The 23,046-nt window shown below is 40.8% G+C and overlaps 2 protein-coding genes across 2 annotated transcripts; one reads left to right on the top strand and one right to left on the bottom strand.

The window, feature by feature from the left end:
- Positions 1-1,574: 1,574 nt before the first annotated feature.
- Positions 1,575-14,940, top strand: LOC102194381 (uncharacterized). Its single transcript, XM_005748138.1, has 14 exons — positions 1,575-1,660; positions 3,996-4,310; positions 4,516-4,824; positions 8,117-8,401; positions 8,488-8,623; positions 9,420-9,583; positions 9,669-9,950; positions 10,078-10,377; positions 10,474-10,758; positions 10,839-11,001; positions 11,906-12,066; positions 12,200-12,275; positions 13,839-13,866; positions 13,973-14,940. Exons 1-14 carry the CDS (start codon positions 1,594-1,596, stop codon positions 14,117-14,119), a joined length of 2,718 nt encoding a protein of 905 aa, XP_005748195.1. The 5' UTR covers positions 1,575-1,593; the 3' UTR covers positions 14,120-14,940.
- A 464-nt stretch (positions 14,941-15,404) lies between these two features.
- Positions 15,405-18,987, bottom strand: rrp8 (ribosomal RNA processing 8). Its single transcript, XM_013914660.1, has 5 exons — positions 18,307-18,987; positions 16,623-16,752; positions 16,431-16,537; positions 16,250-16,346; positions 15,405-15,910 (listed from the first exon to the last, which is right to left on the bottom strand). The coding sequence occupies exons 1-5, from the start codon at positions 18,966-18,968 to the stop codon at positions 15,797-15,799; spliced, it is 1,110 nt and encodes a 369-aa protein (XP_013770114.1). The 5' UTR covers positions 18,969-18,987; the 3' UTR covers positions 15,405-15,796.
- Between the last annotated feature and the right edge of the window lie 4,059 nt (positions 18,988-23,046).

Below are 23,046 nucleotides of genomic sequence, written 5' to 3'. Positions count from 1 at the left end.
AAAAAAAAAAAGAACATCACCAGATGCTGGGCTTCCTCATTTTTAATGTTCTGCCAGGCAATAAACAGTAGTGTCACAGTAGTGACTCTACCTCTTTATTCCTGAGGCTTATGTGTGGCTTGCACCTTGCAGTAAACCCCCTGTATTTACTTTAATGCAGTCTTCTTTAGTGTAGACACTGATATTGATATGCCTACATCCTGGAAAGTGTTGTTCACTTGGTTGGCAGTTGTGAAGGGGTTTCTCGTTGTGACGGCCAAAGGTTGAATCAGGAAAATGGACTCAAATGCAAACAGAGACATGAGTCAAAACTAAATACTAAGAGACACTATGAGCTAGAATAATACTAAGAGCTAAGACGTATCGTGAAGGGATCTTTATAGAACTGCAAGGACGTTCTTCTCCATAACTTTGCTGTTGGTTAATTTCCAATATTTTTTCTCTCTGAGTAGTCTTAGCGCTACATAAAAAGACACAAAGTCAGGACCATAAAACCAGCTTAACTCATTTGCCATAAATCTGTTTACACTGTTATAGTTCAGGGAGCTGCCTCCCTTTTGGGGTTAAAAGCTCCTCTACATAATGTAAATATGTCCATTTTAGGGTGGGGACTTGATTTAAGGTCAGAGTAAGCGTCAGGTTAGACAAGTAGTAGCTATGGTGGAGTCTTCAGGAAATGTAAAGTCCTGTGAAGTAATGGAAACACTACTCTGTATGGGTGTGTGAGTATGTGAGGTAGAGAGCGAAAAAGGATAAGATATCTACCATTTTCTTTGTTGTAAAGCCAGTTTCATAGCCTACAAAAGTTCTCACTATGGGTGGCAGTTTCATACCGGATAATTCAAAAACAGCCGTTACAAACCACACGATCAAAAAAAAATAATGTGTTGACAGAAATTTTTCGGTTAGGTCATTTCATTCACTGTCTTCCTCTTGTGGTCCACATGAGTCAGTGCCAAAGTGAATCAACTTTAGAGAAAGATGGCAACCTCTGACAAGCTGTGCACTGCTGAGCCTCTGCAAGATTCGCTGTTCTCTACCACAATTGTTTGGGGGTTTTTTCCTAGTAGGGTGATAAATTATGCTGAGAGAAGAAAGAAGAAACATAAAACACACAGAGTCAAAATGAATTAGAGGAGCATTATGCCACGAAACAATGACCAGAAGTGAGTGAGTTCACAAACTGCAGGGCATGAATGATAGCGAGCTGTTTCGCAGACAGGCAGTCTCTGCAGGCCCCAGGCGGGATGGGATGCATAGCTTTACCACTTCCCAAGATACTGTGCTATATGTCTGAGTAACTGAACAGACGCATCCTGTATAGCGATGCTGACAAAAACAGAACTGTAAGACATATGCAAAACACACAAGAGAACACCTACTGTTGCAAACTGAAGAAGTTGCTTTTGAGTGTGTGTGTGCGCGCATGTACAGTCTGTAGGTGTGCAAGTGGCAGCAAGGCTCACACAACTGAATATCAGCTGTAGAGGGTGTGTACCATAAACCATAAACCACATAATACACACACCCTTTAAATACCATGTGCCCTGCATACAGCTGGTCTATAGTTCTGCTTCAGTCAATGACACCACCATGGGATGCTCATGGCTGTTGATTTTGGGTCTTCTCTTACATGTTGCTCATTCTTTGGAAATTCTGGGTAAGTCTGCAGAGTTACAATCCATCTGTTGCAATCAGCTGTTTATGTGTTCATTTTACTGGACCTTAAGCTCTTGTTTAACCTGAGGCATTTATACCCAGCAGTGCTACTGGCTTTCATTACTGATTAGTCCAACTATAATTACAAATGAGCAATAAAACTACACACTGGATGCATCACAAAGTTCTAAATAATACATTTTTCAGCAGCACATTCCTGATTGTATGTTTGTAATGTCAACCTGGCAGGCAACTCTTTATTAGGAATCATATGCGCTTCCTCGGTGTGACCACTGCATTTTTTTTTTACAGGCTTTTAAAACTAATATATGAGGTCTTTAACATTTGGGGAAAACCCTCTCCTGGCTGTACTTATTTAAAGATTCTTCCCTTTGATTTGGTGCAGTCCTTCATTCTGCAGAGTCACTGAGACTTCCAGCTGGAGATGAAAGTTTAAACGTGTGAAAGAGCTTCATTTTCTAAAGTCGAAAGTCTTTATTTGTTTACCACATCCCTAGTCTGCAGAGGAAGGTGTGCTTTGTGCCACTGGTGCATTGTTGCTGTCTGGTGAGAAAAAGAAGCCCCTGGGACTCGGGAAATATGATGCAGTAGAAGAATGTGTGATTTTTCTTTCACAGTTATTACTTAGTTTGTATCCTTAAGGTGTGCCTTCTCCATTCTTGGCTGACATTTATTTTGGCACTAACCTGCAAGGGCAAATGAATTACGAGCCCACCAGGCATAATTGAACTGATATAGCATATTTATTTCTCTTTCTTGCTTTCTCTTCCTCTTAAAAGGCTCTGGAGCCTCTCCACATTGTTTCCATTTGCTGTGATGTATAGTAAGACCAACAGCATTAACAGTGCTTGATGCAAACAGTTTAGACTGCAGCAGCCGGCTGCATATTAAGAGGTTTTCAATGAAGTAGTGCAGCAGTAAGCTGTCGTCATTTTACTCATCATGTACCTTAAGCTGAATAGAGGTTCTTGGCTCCAGCTGACTGGTAGAGCAAGCTGTGTCCTTAAGTGCACTTTGATGAAGTCTGGGGAGGAAGCAGAGAGAGAAGGGGACTTGGTATGCATTAAAGTCTGCACACTGTCCTCTCTGAGAGTGCTAAAACCTGCCAGCCTATATTAAATGCCTCTCCTGTGAAATGCCCTAACTGTGGCTGATTTCTAAACAGTGCAGAGGACCCTGTCTGGGTGTGGATCTTATTTTGGATGGTTTTCATTTCATTAACATAATGGAGTCCTCCATCAGATACACAGGCAGGAGACAAGGCTGCATTTATTTATTACTGTCATTGTGTGCAAGTTAACCTCTTGTCTTTTGCTTTTTCTCTGTAAAAAACAAATAATTTACCAGAATTTTACAAAGTGAAGACAATTAATTCGCTTAATCTTTTATTGATCTTTTATTTTAAAAATATTATGATCCTAGGGTTTGGGGTTTCAGTTTAGGGCCTGTTAAATTCTGGGAATACTGTTTTAATTTCTTTATTATTCTAGACTGTGAGCTTTGCTTCTGGTGATATTATTACGAATGAGTCTTTAATTTCTGTGTTTATTTTATGGGTGACTTATAGTTTCCTCTGTCATCTTTCTGTGCCTGAGAGTCTTCTCCTCCCTGTTATTCTTTCTCTTTTGGCTACTTCCTTTGAGGTCTGGTTATCTTTCATGTGATGTATTAGTTTCACTTCCCGTCTCTGACTGTCTTCACCTGTGTTAATTACTTTTACCTGTGTCTCATTCTCATCCTGTTTTTCATTCTGCCGTCAGCCCTCGGTGTATAAATAGTCCCGTCTTCATCATTGTCACATTCCCTGTGTATGCTTCCCTGTGTGTTGCCCTCTGAAACTCTTCGTGTTCTCCTGTTTCCTCACTTCTTGTATTTTTGGATTTTCCTGTTGGATTGTGTTACTTTGTGGATTAAAAAAAAGGAAGCTTGCTCGTTGTCGACGCAGTCTGCCTCCTCTGTTTCAAACCGAGCCTTAAACTTTCCATTTTCATCCAGTTTTCTTTTCAGTTACTTTTACTTGTAACAAATTAAATATAGTCTGTTTGTCTGTTTTAGCCTTATTTTTATACGATTTTATGTCTTTTTTTAATTGAGAAATGACTGAGGAGTTTATCACTACTGACCTAGTTAGTCTACCTCTTTGATCACAGTTTTACTTAACTAGCGGCAGACAATAGGCTGAGTCAACACAACAAGTAGCATCTATCCCCCTGTGCCCAGTCCTCTCATCAAACCCATTCCCCCTCAAGGCATTTCTGCTTTCTCAATGTTTTCAGTTTCAAGATCTCTGAGCTGAACTTCTGATCTCTCATTAGGTTCGAGTGAAGAGCCTTTTGAGAGCATCACAGCAGTCCTGGGAAAGGACATGTATCTGAGCTGTATCTATCTGGGTGACGATCCTGTTGACAGCAGCGAGTGGAAACAACAGATCAGTTCAAAAAAAAAAAAGCGACTGGCAGGATTTATCAATGGGAAACCATTTCAAAGAGATAACTTTTCACCCCCAGTTTCTCTCACCAACCTCACAATTCAGATTAGGGTGACCGGTGTGGAAGTAGAAGGACAATACACCTGTGAGTTTGAATCACTTGAAGATACTTACACTGGCACTGTAATCGTCACTGTAGTAGGTAAGCTACGCCAATAACATGTGATTTCTTTTCTATAATCGACTCACCTCTGTGAGAACAAATAAGCCCGATGAAGTTGCCACAAACAGTTCTAAAATTAAAAGGTGTTAACTGATGCACCACCAGATTTTAATTAAACAGATGCATTATTATCCTGAGACATGCCTATGTCACTCAACGTGTTTATTTTTCAATTTGTTCACAGTTCAACCAGAAATCAACATCACTCTGAATGCAGAGACCATAAATGGGACTCACTATCAGTCTGTGTTATGCTCTGCCATCAATGGCAGGCCTGAGCCCCAGATCAGCTGGTTGGTGAATGGGTATCCTCCTTCAGATTTCCCCTTCATCGAGGTTGTGAATAACACCCTTCCTTCAAATGACACCTTCACCGTCAGCAGCGTCCTCCGCTTTCCCACCCACTTGCAGGAGGAGGACAACGTGACCTGTGTGGTTGAACACCGGACCCTCCCACAGCCCGCGGTCACCACAGTTAGGGTGGAAACCTACAGTAAGAGCATCAGAGTTGTTGTGTTTTTATGTCCCTGTTGCTAGGTGGTGACATATTGTGTTGCATTACCACTCATACGTTTGCAATCATGCATCATGACTCAGCATCTTGCAACACAATAACTTTCTCCTGCTGAGTTTTTATGCAGCCTGTTCCTTCTCACTCTGCTCCACATGCACAGTGACAGACCATAAATCACGTTGCACAGTGCTATGCATTCATGTGGGAATGCGCTCTTCCATTGAAGCTGAGTATATGGAAGCAAAAATGAAGCAACGACCCAGTAACTAATTAATAACAGTACTGTAATATGGTGCAGTGTACAGTTTAATGGCTCAAGTCTAGCAGGTCAAAAGATGCGCACCTGCATCTGTTGACCTGGTGAAAATCCGACTGCATAACATTAAAGCTAAAAATCCAGCATCCCAGTTAATCACGATATTTTGTTTCATAGATTTCATCAAATCGTTAAAGCTGCTATAACCAATATCTTGATATAAAAAGCGCAGGACGGGGGGTCAAAGTAACGAGTCCGTACTTTACCTGACTCTGCAGCTCTTCCCAGGTCCACTGAGCATTTTAGCATTTGGGTCATGATATGGTTTTTTTTTTTTGTTGTTGTTTTTTTTAGGGCAGCACCTTTCTGTTTTATCCACAGCACTGCAGAGCTGCAGGAACATGTTGCATTTAGAGGGTGCAGTGCGGATGACCAACACGAGCAGAGCAGCACTCTGAGTTATTACAGAGCTGATAAAATGATAAGTTCGTTTTTCATGATTGTAAGTTAAAAACTTAAAAAAAAAAATATTAAAAAACATATATATAAAATATAATCTTGGTCTATGAAAGCATAATAATAAAAAAAACATTTCAGATGAAAATATAGGCTAAACACACATACAGAAACCCCGAGCTCACAGGAAAGACAGATTAATACAGCAAACATCAATATAAAACCATCCACACTGTAATTTAGTGCACCTGCAAAGACTCACTCTTTAGCACAACCCTCATTGACACTGTTATAGAGTCAGTAATGATAATGAGCAAAGCAAACAAACATTATACCTCAGCAACTTTGCACTGACTGTCATGAAAGCGTGGTTACCATGACGAGACCCCTCACACTGTCAGTATTCACAGGCAAAGGCAGGACGTCGGATCATTAACTACACCTAGATGTTTTAGCTCTACTGGTATTGGACCAAAGCAAGAAAGATTTCTCATACTATAAAAGTTTTCTTTCACTCAGGATGGAAAATTTCATCATGTCATGTACATGTCATTGCTAACTTAATAAATCTTAGCTCCTTGCTCTCTTCCCAGCAAATAAATACCCTTAGTACATGGACTGTCGTCATATGTAGTGTAGGAACAGTTGCTGAATCCGATGATCTGCCATCCATCTGTTTACAATGATGGTGGTGATCACACTGATCAGAGACATGACAAGCTCGAAGCAACCTAAACCTGCTTTTTCCACTTCAAATCCTAACATAGAAAGATAAAAGCTAAATGCATTTAATTTTTATTCAGTAAGACTTAAAATTACAGATTTTCATGCGGTCATAGAGCAGGGGAGCTGTGGGCCATTTTTGCCTGACTTTTACAACCAAATCAGCTCTACGTCATAACTTCATAACTACGTCATAACTACGTCCTACTTCATAACTTATCCCATAACCAGAACTCCGTCACAACAACTTGAATTACACAGCAGGTTGTGGTGTAGAGATAAAAGGAGTTTCTGATTACTACATATGAACACAGAAGTCTAAATGAAGCTGTATGTCGATCAGCATATTTTTGCATCTATATTAGTGGCTCTTGCTGGCTATTTAAAACACCATGTAGTCCATGAATTTCACTGACCGAAGATGCAAATTCAAAAATGAATCACACAAATTTAAAGTGAAAACCCAAGAAAACAGTCAGTATAATATGGTGGTGGTAGTGTGATGATCTGGGGCTGTTTTGCTGCGTCAGAATCTGGAACTTGCTGTGGTAAATGACCACATTCATTCACCACAGAATGTCGGGCCATCTGCTTGTGACCTCAAGCTGAAGTGCACTTGGGTTCTGCAGCAGGACAATGATTCAAAACACACGAGGTCCACCTCTGAAGATCTTAAGAAAAACAAAATGAAGACTTTGGAGTGGCCTAGTCAAAGTCCTGACCTGAATCCGATTGAGATGCCTTGGCATGATCTTAAAAAGGCAGTTCATGCTTGAAAACCCTCCAACGTGGCTGAATTAGAACAATTTTGCAAAGATGGGAGAGTCAAATTTCCTGCACATGGCTGTAAAAGACTCATTGCCAGTTATGACAAATGCTTGATCTTAGTTGTTGCTGTTAAGTGTGGACCAATCAGTTAGGTTTAGGTTTAGGGGGTAATTAGTTTTTCACACATGGACATGTAGTTCTGGATTGTTTTTCCCCTTAATAATAAAAACCTTCATTTAGAAACTGCATTTTGTGTTTACTTGTATTATTTTTGTTTGATGATCTGATTGAAGTGTGAAAAACATACAAAAAGTAGGCGATCGGAAATCAGGGGGCAAGCACTTTTTTACACCACTGTATATGTTTGGTAATAAAGCTTTAAATGCTCTCTTCATACAATCATACTAATATGTACAGCATTACAGCCTCTTACTGCTCTTTCAGTGGCAGACCTAGTAACAGTCCTATTAACGTAAGCCACACCACCCAGTTCATTTGTCCATAATACATTTCCACTTCACTGAAGCACAGCAGCTTAGGTCATTTTCAAACTGCAGTGGTTAAATGCAGACATAACTTTATGTGTAAACAGATTGAACTTTTTTTAAAGCCAAAGAGCATTAACTCACTCCAAATGTGTGCACACCCCTGTCCAGCACCCAATTTATTATGAGGTGTTAACCCACTTGCTCATTAGAGGCATTTGACTGTTGCGTAACACCAAAACTTTTACGTATTTGATAATAGACTCTGATCTATGCTGATTCCTCGTATTAAAGCCTGCGGTTCTCTCAGCTTTGGTTGGGTAGCAGCTGGGCCAGACATCTGCTCTCAGCTGCAGCTCAGCCAACAGATGGGACAGGTGATAAGCCTAAGTCAGCACTCTCCAAACCCAAGCAGAAGCTCCTCATGGCGTGTGTTTAGCTAACATTCAGCTCATCCGGCCCCAGCTTCCTATTTAACCAAAACACCCTGAGCCTCTACTTGCTATCTGACTTTTTAATTTGCTGGAAAAAACATTAGAGCTTGTGAAAAATAACTCTTCTCGCCCTTCTTCCTGCTCTGCAGCAAGGCCAAATGTGACTATTAAAGCAGAGATGGTACAGCAAGAAGACGGAAATGATTTCTGGGTGGTCTCTTGCATTTCATCTGGAGGGAGACCTGACACTGACATCTCTTTGGCTTTGAACACGGCTGAAGAGCTGGCGAGAGAGAACGACACAGACTCAGACATACAAAGAGTCTCAGTCCGCCTCCCCGTAACAGAATACGGGGGTCACAACATCACTTGTGTGTTTGACCATCCTAAATTTACACAAAAGGAGTCACAAGCCCTAACACTGCCAGTTTTCTGTGAGTACAATCAGTGTTGAATAAACTGCTAATGCTCAAGAGGTAACAGAGGAACAGAGTTTGTTTTTGTTTTTTTAAATCTACAGATTTGGCTCCAGGTCAGTTGTACTCAGACTTGGAAGGGAACAGCAATGACGTGGAGCTGCAGGAAGAGGAGACTGAAGCTGTTATCAGACTCGAGGTCGAAGGGAATGTGCCACGCTACAATGTTATCTGCAAAAAGTAGGAAATATTTGGTGTCAAAGGGCTACTACATCAATTTCATATATTGTAGAAGCGTTCGAACTCTAAAAATGATAATTGTAACAGACAGACTGCGTTATGAGCTGGCATGATGATGAAATTCATCATGTTAGGGAAGGTTAAGGTTGAGAATCTGATACAAAGTAAGTCCACTCCATTATTGTGCACAAATAATGGAAAATAATGTGCAAGACAGATAAAAATGACTTATTAAAAAAGTATGGGGAAATTGCCCATTAATGACAAAATAAGAAGTACATTCATCAGTAAGTGCTCGTACTGTGTTTGATTTCCCTATTTTACCGTATTAGGTGCAGTTGTTCAACTGTGAATCAGTGCAAATATCTAATCAGCAACTGAGTGAATTTAGGTCATGGTCGAGTAACCTGCAAAGAAACATTTGTTGGTGCTGGATGGGCTGGTTCAGATATTTGGGAAACTAACCACATAACCAAAAGAAAAGGAGCAAAAATGAACAGTACCTGCAAAAATAATATGCTTTTACAAAAATAAAAACAAGCTTCAGTCACACTTTTTTCATGTATATATACAGAGAAAGAATATACACATCCTCCACAGGATATGTAGGTAGTTTCAGTGGTGGCATATTTGGTGGCATAAAAACCACAAGTGACTGTAAGCAGGAACCATATTTAGATACATTTTCTGATTCAAATGTTTATTTATTCAAGCTTTGTTTTCCTTTTCTATTCTTATATTAAGACAAATGAAAACATTTCTGAATTCCTGCATATTTTGCATATTTGCCCTCCAGAGATGATGGCCCCTTGCCTGAGAGTGTGAAGCTGGTGGACAAGAGCCTTAGACTCCAGGGCCCTGTGGATCTTCAACACGCTGGTCTTTACAAATGCACCTTCTCTTATCAGCACCTTAGAGCAGTGCTGCGGTTCAATGTCACTGTTAAACCTATACAACAAGGTAGGTGAAACTCTGCTTTGACCTTCTCTATCATCTGACTATGAAATATTGATGTGAACTCTTCTCTCTATACGTTTCCCATCAGTTCCTCCTACAATACGAGTTGATTTGCGGACTGAAGATGGACGCAGAGTGATTGAGTGCTCAGCAGATGATGCTGTTCCTGCAGCCAACATGTCCTGGCTTCTACCAGAGGGTGTGTCTGAAGACTTTTGGTTCAACTCCACTTCTCATAATGGAAGCCACTCTGTCAGGGGGTTTGTACTCCTCCCTCCCTGCTTGCCTTGGGAGCTCACTGCAGAGTGTGTGATAAATCACCAAGCATTTGAAAAACCAGAGAACAGAAGCATAACACTCCCTCTTTGTGGTATGTTCAACAAATCAACCAACCCTAATTTCTTATCAGTAGCGGATATATGTGGCCATAGATTTAATTTTTTTCATCAAGTGGAATCCGTCCACTTCCTGTTGTTTAACTTCTCTTTCCTGCACAGCTCACCCTAACATCACCGTCAACACCAGCACTGAGTGGAGACAAGGTCTGAAGTACACAAAGGTGCAATGCTCTGTGGACAGCGCCCCTCCGGCAGCAGTTATAACCTGGCACGTAAGGAACACCAACAACAGCATCGATAGCCTGGTGGAGACCAAACAGCAGGCTGATGGTCTGGTATTCGCTCGCAGCTCTGTGCACTTCCTGTCCTCTCTCTATGCCGGTCAGAATTTGACTTGCATAGTAAAGCATCCGAGCCTGGAGGCAGAAGAGGAAAGAATAATAAACATCCCTGTGCACAGTACGCTAGTCATTTCTTAGAAATATTACCTTCTATGACACAGACAACCTCACGCGGTTGCTCATCCCCTTCCTGACACCCCCTTTTCTTTTTCAGAAGCCCCCCTGCTGAGCGCATCTGTGGTGAGACAACAAGACTCTCATCTCTGGCTGGCAGTGTGCGAGTGCACAGGGGAGTGTTTCGAGACAAACCTTGCATGGGACCTTCCCGAAAAAAACGAAAGGCAAACCTCTGTGCACTCAGAATATGAAAGAAACTCAATGAATCTCAGGGCGACTTATGAATTTCCGCTGAACCGTCATGAGGGGCAAAACCTGACTTGTGTGTACCATTTTGAACCAGGGGTCACACAGAGAAGGACTGTTCATATGCCCAGATACTGTAAGAGCAACAGAAACAATACTCGATTGAACACTAACGCACAAAGTTCATCTTAAATATTTTTACTGTTTTTTTGCCAGATATCTCTTCTCTGAGAGTCCTGAACTTCACGACTCCTCTGCAAAGCCGCTACAGCGATCAACCTGTTGTATACAGACTGTCCCTCGACAAGAATCGTCACAACCAGAAAATACTGCTCGAAATTGAAGGCAACGTGCCAGAGTACGAGCTCAGCTGTAAGAGGTGCTGTATCCGGTGTTTCAAACCACCTGTTCACAATGAGGAAGCTGAACATAGTGCACTGCACAAAAATCTGTGCTCCCACAATTAAGAAGTAGCTCTCTGAAAATATCAGTTGAGTTATTTACATAAAGAGCTTAGTGCAATAGCCAACAACAGCAAGGAGACAGTTTAACTTTGCTTTATCTGGGAGCAGGCAAACAACTAAAAACAGTACCTTTAGTACCAGGTGCATTAACTTTCCTACTGTTGTCAAAAAAACAGTAGCCTGTCCAATTATAGTCTCAGCTGGCAGGAGGTATATCTGTTATCTACCACCTAATCATGATCAGGAAGTTCCTGTGAACACACAAAATTGAGTGTTCCCACAGTAGTAGAGGAAGTAGAAGAAGCAACACATTGTCATAGAGCACGATTTATTAGGGGGTATTTTACCGTTTAAATAAAGGCAAATAATTACCCTGGTTCTGTCCATTTGTACATTTTTTGTTGATTTTTTGTAACCACGTGTGAACAACTTTTGTAATGCAGAGTAATGTGCAGAGATTTCTTAACCAACTTTCCACCTGTTTTCAGTCTTTCAGATGATTTTACCAGCTAAGAAATGATCTGGCATGTAATGTCTATAATGGAAACTTCTACACTTTTGGTTTTGTTTTGGGGTTTTTGGCACAATGTGAAGTGTTAAAGTGAGCTTTAGGGATAGTGGTGCAGAGCCAGCTTAGCTCTTTCCCTGCTTCCACTCTGTAAGCAAAGTTAAGCCAGTTACCTACAGCCTCCTATTTACTGTACAGACATTAGAGTGATTAGAGTTTTATTTTTAACCCTCAGCAATACAGCACATGGCTATATTTCCCCAAAAATGTCACTTAAAGAGAAACTCAGTTGTAAATCCCTGGTATTTCAGGAGTGATGGCTCATTTGTGCAAACGGAGGGATCTGCGATGATCTTCCAGTCAGAGCTTGCAGAGCTGAACAAAGGCCTGTACACCTGCTGGGCATCCTTCTGTCACCACACTGCTACAGTCAGCTTTCAGGTGGAAGTCACAACTAGGCTTGAACAGCTCGGTACGTGTCTGCCATGATGGGCTTTTGCACTCAGAGGAACATGACACAACAGAGAGCTCCTGATAATATCGGCATGCTTACGTGCGTAACCAGTTTCACTGATATCAGTTTCTTTGTGTGCTTTGTGTTGCAGCTCTCACATCCATGATTTGCATCTCTTCAGCATTAGCCCTCGTTCTTATCTCTGTCATCATCCTCTGTGTGTGCTGGTGAGTTAAGCGCTTCCACAGGTGACAAACAGCAACTCGGCAGGTGATGCGCTGACGGGCAAATGAGGGCAATGTTGCCGATGGCACAGAGTGTACAGAGAGTACTAGACAAACAGGATGTGTGGATCGTTAACCCAACTAACCAAAACCCCAGTACCAAGCTGTTATTCACAAACAGGAAGTAATGTGGCTGAAGCAGACAGGTGCCTCTGCCACCACAGCCCTGCTTGCAGACAGGTAGAGGCTGTTAGGCAGTCAGAAAAACAGATTTATTTTCCAGTTTCCTGTTCTGGCTTTTAGCGGTGTTACTTCTGGCAATTTGTGCAGCAGACTGCTGTTCGCTGGCCAATTATCATCACCGACACTTTGCAAAAGGGAAGGTGAAATGTGCAGAAGGTCCACATGTTCGGAAGTTATTAGTATAATAAAATTCAAGTTGCCATTCACCAGTGGAAAAAAATCCACAAATTCATCTCTTAATCCTGTTGCTGTTGGAGAAAGAGTCACATCTTTTAGTACTGATGTGGGATATCTTTCACAGTCCTAGAACTGTTAATGGTTTCTGCCTCCAGAAGCTTCCACATTTCCACATTCACTGCCAAATCTAACTTCTCACAAGAATGTCTGTCAGGATCAGATCAAGCCCCGCTGTGAATAGAGCTGCACAAGAGTGGTTTACAGGTTATTTCAATACGCCTGTCACTCTGACCGGAACATTTGGTGAAGGTGCCATTGGCTGACGGAGTCTAGGCGCGTTATCCCATGCTCCAGTGGGAGGGTCCTGTCAAGTTAATTTGGGAAGGTCAGGCACCCAGTGAACAACAAGAAAACATGACTCCCCACAGAGGAAAGTTATTTTGGGACTAATGTCAACCCCCCACTCCTCTTTCCCTCATCTCCAGTGCTGCATGGGGACATTTTTTTTGTCAGCAGCAGGACATCACTGGGTTTGTGTCACTGAGGTCGCAGTGTACAAAGTGAGCGTCTGCTTTTGACACCAGAGATCAATGATGAAGGCTTGGGTCACCACTCGTATTCATTGATATTCCCGTCACATATAATGCATTCACCTCTGCAGCTTGCTTATTTGAATTGACTCGGTGTGGCCAGTTATGTCACAGTGCCATCTAGTGGTGAAATCTCTCAAAAAAAATTTAAAACGGGTTTATTTAAATTGAACTGAATAATTGTCTTTGGTTCACCAAGTCACAAATCAATTTATATAAAAAAAATACTGATAGTCATCAAGAGTCATTCATTCATATACATACATAAAACATTAGCAAAACTACAGAAATCACATCACAGCATACTAATTGGATTTGGCACAAAATGCATCCTATAATGTTGTCCTGGGGCCATTTGATCAAATCTGATTAAAGAGGGCGTTCTTAGTCAGCAATAGACTGAGCTCTCTGTAAGGCAGTAGTGTGATACAGTTTATCTAATGAGATTTTTCCAGCTGTTCTGACAATCTTGTCCAGTTTGTTCCTGTTTGCCACAGTCAGGTTGCCATACCAGACTGAGATAATTCACCATCAACCTCTGTTTTTTGTTTTATAGTCAAAGAAACAGCAGGAAAGAGCACAAGGTACATTTAAATATGATAATTTTCTCCAGCTTTGCTAAGTGTCTCAAATCCAAAACTAAATTGAACTCTTTTCCTCCGTATCTCCATCTGTCTCCGTATAATTCAGGAGGAGTATCTCTCAGCCTTGACATCCCTCATGCAGGACCCCGGCTCCCCTGAGGTGAAAAAGCCAGCAGTAACAGAAAAAGACAGCAAAGAGGGCACTCCTATGGTTAATTACTCCATAGTCATTGATGTCAAGAGTACAGTGTGAAGACAACAATGCTTTGCGGGGCTTTTTAAACCACATCCAGTTGTGCACAAACTAGGTGTGGCATCTTAGTGGAACTGTAGCACTCTTTTTTTCCAAGTGTTTTGTTTTTCTGTAGCATTGAAGTAAAAAACTGTGTATGTATATATCCTGAATAATGTGAGATTTTGAGCAGATTAGCATTGATGACTTTACTGTTTAAACTAAAGACTGTATAAAGGATGTACGTAGTCACCCCTTGATACTAGACTCCACATTCTGAAGCCTCTGTGCTTTTTGAGCCATGACCTCACATATTTGTACTAGAGGGTGGAGTGCTAACAAACTATTCATATTCATAAATTGTAATATATCTGGTAATTAGCAGTAAGTCACAGACTAATAAAATACTCATTAGGCCATAATACTAGGCTCCTGCAGGAGACACAAACCCCTATGGGAAAATTAAAGCACCTGCCTTAGAGAACAAGGGGGCAGCTAATAGTATCTTTTTATCAGGCCATAATTCTAGACAGCACAAAAAGTCCAGTTCTGTGACAGAACAGGTTACAACTATGTCTGCAGACCCACACAACGTAATAAGATGGATGACTTATTTAAAATAATTAAATACCAAATTAAATACAAAATGCATCCACCCTTGAGTTGTTATGAAAGGGGAAAGCATCCATAGAAATCAAAACTGTTTTTCTTTTTCACCATCCTGTAAATATTTCAACATGAGTCACTCACTTTTGAAGCACTTAGGAACTGCAGTTTGGGGCACCTGCTGGCTTTTTTATTCAAATGCATAAAATTTGCACTTTTAGAAAAAAACTAAATCTTACTTGAATTTTTCATTATTTCAGTTTATTTTCAGATGTATATTTTTTTGATCTGTCAATAAAGTGATTCCAAAGTAAATATCTTTCATCTTTAACTTCTTAGTTTTAACAAACTCATTACAAGCACAGCAAACAGTCCCACATACTGATGACTGTCACACTGCTCCAACATGAAAAAAGTCCTTCTAGTGTCTTTGCAATGCTTAATTAGTCAGGACCATCTGCTACGACAAAAGGAGTGAAGCTATAAATACATTTCTGTACTATGTGTGATTCAGATGTAAATAGACTGAACTGCAGCTTCTCTGCAGCACTGTTGTGGAAAATAATTATGGAGTCAGTTGTTTGTTCATATAGAGTAATTGTAACAGGGTTAGGGAACGACATGTTGGGTCTGAAGGATCACAGACATCACACACAGTTATTTTTAAAAGTTTATATTTTTAAAGACTTTTAAAGGTTTTCCCACAGCAATTGTAGCACTTACAGAGTTCTCTTAGAAAACTCTGTCACCAAGCAGCCTCGAGTTTCATTTTTGATTTTGTACCCAACGCAGTGACTTACTCCAGGACTGTAAAAACATTTCTTATTTACAGTATTTGAGTAAACAATACAATCAATGATCTGTGCATTGTGTGATGAGAAAATGTGCGTCCATGTTGATACTGATGATACAGACTAACAGACCTCTGTTACATGAAAAAAAAATCACATATCTATAACAAAATGCAAAAGGAATAATCAAAAATATACCAAAAAATATGATACATTTAAGTGTATATTAACTGTGACCCCGTGAAGCATTGTCCAGTTATGTACTGATGCACAGAGAAGTTTATGAATTCCTATTACATCTTCATCTCTTCTTGTAAAGACAAGGCTTCAACTGTAGTCCAACTTTCTTCAGATTTTCTGGAGTCTTTCCCGTCTTCGCAAATTCAAAGGAGTAGAAATGACTATTTTCTGTGTCCTGAAAGGAAGAAAAAGACAAAATAACAGTAATTCTAGCAGACAAACATGAATGTTTAAGCTATTACTCATCACGTGGTCCAAGTGTTCTTCAGACTCAGTTGTTTAGACGACATTGATCTACTTGTGACAAATTTATTAAGCATTTTTCAGCAACAGGCTCTTAAAAAGGACAACGACAAAAGAAAGAAAATACACCTGAACACAGTAAATATTATATATTTACATGTTTAATTCAGACCTTCATCTTATAACTGTGACATGCTTTAATTTTTTCAAAGAAGGAAGAAGTACTTGTTTTCCTGTAAACATGGTCCCAAGCATCACCCCTTTTTCTCACCTTCGACACCATCTTGAATCCAAGACTTGACAGTGCAGTGATGAAGTTTCGCACGTTGTCGAATCTGCTTGCCACTTCTGCTATTTTAAGGACTCCTCTGCAACAAAGGTGCCAAAAAACAATGAGAAACACAGTGTGTGCACGACATTAAACACATGCATATGCAGAATCCTTGTCACACCTCTTTTTTAGCACTCGATTGGCCTCTGCTAAAAAGTCCGCCAGATTGGTCCCCATGAGGGACAGGCAAAACACGGCGAGGTCCACAGAGGCGTCATTAAGAGGCACCTGCAGACACGGGGCGTTTCATTTTAGTTCCATTTTACGACAATCGCAGTGCAATTGTGTGTGTATTTTGCAGAAAGACACTCACGTGGGCCATGTCACAGACCGTAACCAGCTCACAGGTGGCTGCCAGGTCAAAGCTATGAACTTTGTTCTTCACGCTGCGCGCTATTTTACAGTCACCACAACCAAAGTCGGCAACCACGAGAGAGGAAGGTCTGCAAAAAGAAAACAGTACAGTAGATGTGTTTCTTTTAGTCAGAACTGTTGTCTTCTGACAAACCGCTGATGTTAACGAGGCAAACTTCTCACAGCAGCAAAACCAGGCATCGATTAAACACCCACAGTGCAAAATTATCAGCTGCGTGAGTCCTCGCTGTCGGGAGTGTGCAGCAGAGTAATGTCTTCTGTTTACCGTTTACAGCAGATAAATGATGTCAGCATCCGGAGTTCTACATGAAGAATTCCTTCTTACTCTTGAGTTGAACAGAGACGGTCTGGAAATGTTTTGGGAAGAGTCTGAAAGTAACAGTGTACACAGCACACCGTGCTTTCTGCTCAAAATATGATGAATCGTTCAGATGTTGAGCTGAGGTGATTAAGAATCTCCTGTCTTAAGCAGTTTTACACATGCACTGCAAACATTGAACTTTTTCCAGACATTACCAAACACAAGTGCGTGTGAGAACACAAACGTTTGAAGCAAATGAAGCAGATGTGATCTCTGCTGCAGGTGAATTTATGGTGAGCCAGTGGGTGTCCCAACCCTACTGCATGCTCTATGCAAACAGGAACCCAACTGAGGATTTCCATTAGTGTGAATATGATGCCTAATAATGACAGAAACCCCTCCCTATTCTCTTTTTTATATATGCACAATGTCACATTGTTTAATGGCACACAGCTCTGTGAAAATCACAGCCTTGCTGTCCAGTCCTTGTGCTTAAGATGGTTTGCAATTCAGAAGAAAGTTGGTTTAAAGGGAAAGGAGATAAAATAGTTTGTTTAGACAGGTGACGAACAGAGGGGCTAAAATCAAAAGTATTATTTTGAAGGGTGAATCAGGCAAAGCAACTCTAGTAAAGTCCAAGAAAAAGTATGGAGGTGGAAATGAGCATCAAAGACCCACTTTAAAGATCATCCTGTGATGAAAAGATCTTAAAGCACAATTCCATCAGTGCACAGTTTGACAAACCAACCTATTCGGTCAGACAACACACTGCAGTGCAGACATTTAAGATTTAATTTTAAACCTTTTGTGCTCAGAGGTCCTGTTCAGCTTTCTGGAGCTTTTCCCTGCCTCCAAGGGACTTTTTCATCACATGAACTTGTCTTAAAGAGGTGGGCTTTGTTATCATCAGGTTAATTGTTTCTGTTTGAAACGCTGCCCAAGGATTGTTATAGCAAAGCCATTATCAGGCGGTCTCACACTTTCTTGACCAGAGAGCACTTTAAGTGGTCTATGCTCCAACCCCCAATTCAATTAATGCTAAAGCAGTTTAAATAAATGGATATTCCCAGCTGTGCTCTTTGGAACTATTTGTATTCTAAAACATTTCAGTGTTTATACTTCATGGATATATTACCTGATTGTTTCACAGTCATATCACAGCTTCTACTGGCCCAAAGGTTAAAAGGTGTATGCCAGCTATAGGCATACACATTTGAAAAATTTGACACAATTTTATAAATTTGTAATCATGAAGATTCCTTGGTTGTGGGCAAAATTCTATTTCATGCATTAACATCACAGAAAATTGAAGGCTTCTCACTTTTTCTGAATATAAGAGATGATGGCGTCCACTGGATTGGCGGGCCACCTCTGAACCTGAGCCGTGTAACCTTTGTGGTAGATCCAGAAAGCCTGTGGGTCCTGCTTGAACATACGCTTCGCCTCGCCGCTGGACGTGCTGTACAAAACTTCGTTAATGTAGCGGAAACGAGCGGCCTCCAACCGCTGCTCCATCCGGGACCTGAGGGAGGCAGAGCGGTCTTGTTTCACCTCTTCCTCTGCTGGCTTATCTTCCTGCTCTGCAGGAGTCTCGTGGGGCTCTGTCTCCTCGCTGTGCAGCATCCTCTGCAGCTTCTGTCTTTTCAGACTCTGCTCAGGTTTCAGTCTTTTCATGGGGAACTGCTGCTGATTCACTTTAATCTCCACTGCAGGTTCACGTGTTTTCTGTTCTGATCCATCAGCAGAAGATTCAGGCACACATTTCTGAACTGGGACACACTTTGTTTCTTTCTCATTACTCGCCTCCTCAGGGTGTTTCTCATTTTTCTTTTTTTGTTTGTTTTTGCCAGTGTTGCTGTTGCTATGTGAATCAGGTTTAACTACTTCCTTTAGTTCATGTTTACCCACAGACTTTACTTTATTTACTTCCTCCTCAGGCTGTTTCTGGCGGTATTTATTTTTACATTTCCTCTTGTTCTTCATTTTGTTTTTCCACTGTTTTCTGCCGATCTTTTCTGTGTTCTGTGGATTGTTTACATTCATCAGCAATTCAGTCATTTCTTTATTCTTCTCCTCCCCTGAAGATGTGCCATTTGCCTTTGAAGATCCTTTTGGAAGAAAACCAAAAAACAGTTTAGTCAATATTTTACACTCAGGAAAGATTGAGGCTGGTACTACGTACTATGCAAAAGTCTTCAGTGACCCCTAATTTCTTTAAGTTTTTCTTCCAAGGAGCCAGACTTTTGCAATGATGTAGTGATCTTGAGCAATAGTTCTCCAGGCTTTCTGAAAGACTTAAGTCTTAAGTTTTTCTTTGGACATTGGCTGCTTCTTCACTCATTTCTATCCTTCCACCTGACCATTTTCAGGGCAAAGAAAGACATCTAACACAACTAATTTTGAATTGTTACTTGCAGCCTGTTGCAAGAGCATAATTTATCCCCATTTATTGAATTGAATCTACAAAGAAATGCCAAAGATAAAACAGATTGACAGATATAAAATAGTATTTTTGCACCACAATGGAGAAGCATCTAGAAGGTCAGAAGGTGTTGCACTGTGTCTATTTGGCTCTAGAGAAAGCATATAGTATGGACATATGGACAGAAGTATGTGAAGATGTCCAGGACATGAATGAGGACACAGAGACTGTGGTGGGGTGTGCGGTAAGAGGCACAGATAGGTTTAATGTGGTGACTGGATTACATCTGACTCCCTTTTTGTTTCCAGTGGTGAAAGATGAGTTTAGGCAGGATTCTCATGGACAATGGTGTTTTCAGATAACACTGTGATCTGTAGTGAGAGTGTGTGGAAGAGAGCCCGGAGAGGTGGAGGACAGAATACATGTGTGTGAATGAGAGGGGGACATGTGTAACAGTGAAGATGCAAGAAATAGAGGTCATGAAGGTGGACAAGTTAAAAGACCAGGGCAAGATCATCAAAAACGACAGATAACTAGCAGAGAGTGCAGGCTGGGTAGAGACGAGTGACAGAAGGACAGCCTGAAACGTGAAAGGGACATTTTTTAAGATGGTAGTGAGACCTGCTGTGATGTAGAGTTTTAAGACAAAAACATAAGAGGCATACCTGGATGTGGCAGAGTTGAAGATGCTAAGATTTTCACTGGGAGTGACAAAGTTAGACAGGATTAGATATGAGCATGCTGAGCAGTTTAGAGATAGGGTTAGAGAGGCAAGGCAAGGCTGAGATGGTTTGGACATGTGCAGAGGAGGGATGCTGGACATATTGGACAAATGATGCTGAAGATGGAACTCCCAGGCAGGAGAAAAAGAGGAAGAATTCAGAGGACATGCAGAGGGTTGGTTGACAGTGGAAGATGCTAGGGACAGGGTGAGATGGAAACAAATGGCCTGCAGTGGCGACCTCTAAATAGATGAACTAATTTCTCATTTTCTTAAAAAAATACAAAGAAATGAGATGTGATTCAAGACTTTGCACAATACTGTACATCCAAACACTCCAATTACAGATGCCGGATTAAAAACTCTAAAGTGGCAAACCACTGTGTCAGATTTCTAAGCTTATAACCAGCTAATTACTCACCAGCTTTATTGTTTTTCTTCCTCTTTTTTGGTGCAGGTTTCTCCTCCTTTAAGATCTGGTCTGTGTTTTCTTGCTGCTCCTCTGTTTTTTCTGCAAGTTTTCTCTTTTTTCTTCTCTTCTTCTTTGTCCTAATGTTTGATGGAGCTTCTTCGGAGTCTTCATCACTGTCCTGTTTATGGTTGTCGCTCTTCCACTCTGGTACTGACCCCAGAGTCTTCAGTGTCCGCATCAGGCTGCTTTTACCCACAACCCTGGGCTGATCAGAGGATCACAGCAGGTTGAATAATATATTTATATAATATAATATATAATAATATATATATATAACGAGTAGCGACTACCATAAGTAGAAACATAGTAATGCTTTGCGAGAATAAAAAGTTTTCCGTAAGCGCAAAAGAAACACGTACCTTCACATTGATGCCACTGCTTGTCTTCTTGGTGTTACTGAGGGCAGGTTTACTCAAGATCTGACCCTCTTCTTCATCATTCCAGTCTTCATCCTCGTTAAACATGTTTCTGTGTGTCCTTTTAGAAAAACGCACACCTTTGTAAACCGCTACTGGAGATGAAAAACTCTTTCGAGCGCACTTCTTTGCTATCAGAGAGCTAACCTATAGTCCTATATGATGTCTGAACTACTCACGAGTTTGTTTCTCAGGCAGCAAAAGAGTTGATTTACGTGTCAGAGGAACTCTTCCCGCTGTTTGCATGAAACCTTTTTATTTAATGAACGTGTAACTAAAAGAAATAAACTTATTCTCAAGCAAAAGCCACGTTGGTTCGGTGTCATGCGCGTCAGAGGAGCAAAACAGAGTTACGGGCGCACATAACTGACGTAACCACACCGGAGATATCTGGGAAATGGCGTTTTCCGTGATGACGTGGATAAACGTTCAGCTTCTCTTAATTTTAAGGATTTTAAGTTGTATTAATAAAAACAACTTAAAAATAGTTAAAATAAAAATGCAACTCTTCAGTGGCTCCAACGATTTTCAAGAAAATATAGTTTTACAAAGATTTCTCTCACCAAACATGTCTCTGAATAATCAAAATTAACAGTGTTTTTGTTAGGATATAATATATATTTGTAAGATCCAATCTAAACAACAATAAACAGACGGACTGACTTAAGTAAACCTACATATCAAATACACAATATATTTGTTGCATAATTGTTATATTCTGTAATTAGGGACACGCAAAAGGACACACTGGGTTTAATAAATAAAATTTAAAAAAAAACATTTTTCCTTTTTACTTGAAATTTGAAACTTACTTTACTTGAAGTTATTTGTTTACTTAAAACTAGTAAATTAGACGGAGGGAATGATTTCCAGACCACTGAGGCCATATGTATGTTCTTAATCACCTCTAATAAAAAAAACTTTCTTAAACATCATGTTACATACCATGCAATATGACAAGAAATGTTGTGTTTAAGGATGGATTTTCCCCTTTACAGACCCCAAAATGTGTCTGTAACATGTCTTTGTGCTTATGATTAGAGACAGAAGAATGGAGAATTTATACTTAATCTGCAGACACGACAAACAACAGACAGTTTTATTTACATGTTTACCGCTTAAGTGGACCCACTAGGAAAGCTCCTTCCGTTACATTGTTCATTTGTTTCCTTTTAAATGAAATAAGTAGAAAGCCCTATGTCACTTCAGAAGGAAGATATGACAATTTAAACTGACCCTCTGTAAAACTCAGATCCTTTACAAGGTTCAAAACGGTGCGTGTGTGTGTGTGTCCTTCATGAAGGCCTATAGGAGATTAGGAACCTGGAGACCTGGTGCCAGGAGAACAACCTCCTCCTAAATGTCAGCAAGACTAAGGAGCTGATCGTGGACTTCACTAAAAAGCAGGTGAGGAATTATGAGCCCCTGATCATCAATGGCATGCCAGCGGAGAGAGTGGACAGTTTCCGGTACCTGGATGTCCACATCACTCAGGACCTGTCATGGTCCTGCCACATTAGAACCCTGGTTAAGAAAACCCGACAGTGTCTCTTCTTCCTCAGAAGGCTTAGAGATTTCCATCTGCCACTGAGGGTGCTCAAGAACTTTTATTCCTGCACCATCGAGAGCGTCCTGAAGGGAAACTGCACCTGGTTTGGTAACAGCACCAAGCAGGACAGACAAGATCTGCAAAGAGTGGTACGCTCGGCCGAATGCATCATTCGATCAGAGCTCCCTGACCTGCTGTTCATCTGAACCAAGCGGTGCAAGACTAAAGCCGGGAAGATTATGATGGACCTTTCCCATCCCAACAATGGACTCTTTCCACTGTTGAGGTCTGGGAAGCGCTTCCGCTCCCTTAAGTGTGTGACAAATAAAATTTGAATTTGATTTGAATTCAATATATGCTCTAGTTGGAGGTCTGACATCAGCTGTCTGAGTCTGTAGTGTGTAACATTAGGTCTCAGAGCAACATGTTATCAGAATCAGAATCAGAATCAGAATGGGTTTTATTGCCAAATGTTGAGCAG

The sequence above is a fragment of the Pundamilia nyererei genome, unplaced genomic scaffold (assembly GCF_000239375.1).
Source record: "Pundamilia nyererei isolate P.nyererei 1_Seehausen unplaced genomic scaffold, PunNye1.0 scaffold00214, whole genome shotgun sequence".
In the NCBI taxonomy this organism is placed as follows: Eukaryota; Metazoa; Chordata; class Actinopteri; order Cichliformes; family Cichlidae; genus Pundamilia; species Pundamilia nyererei.
This window is presented reverse-complemented; position numbering and strand designations above follow the sequence as displayed.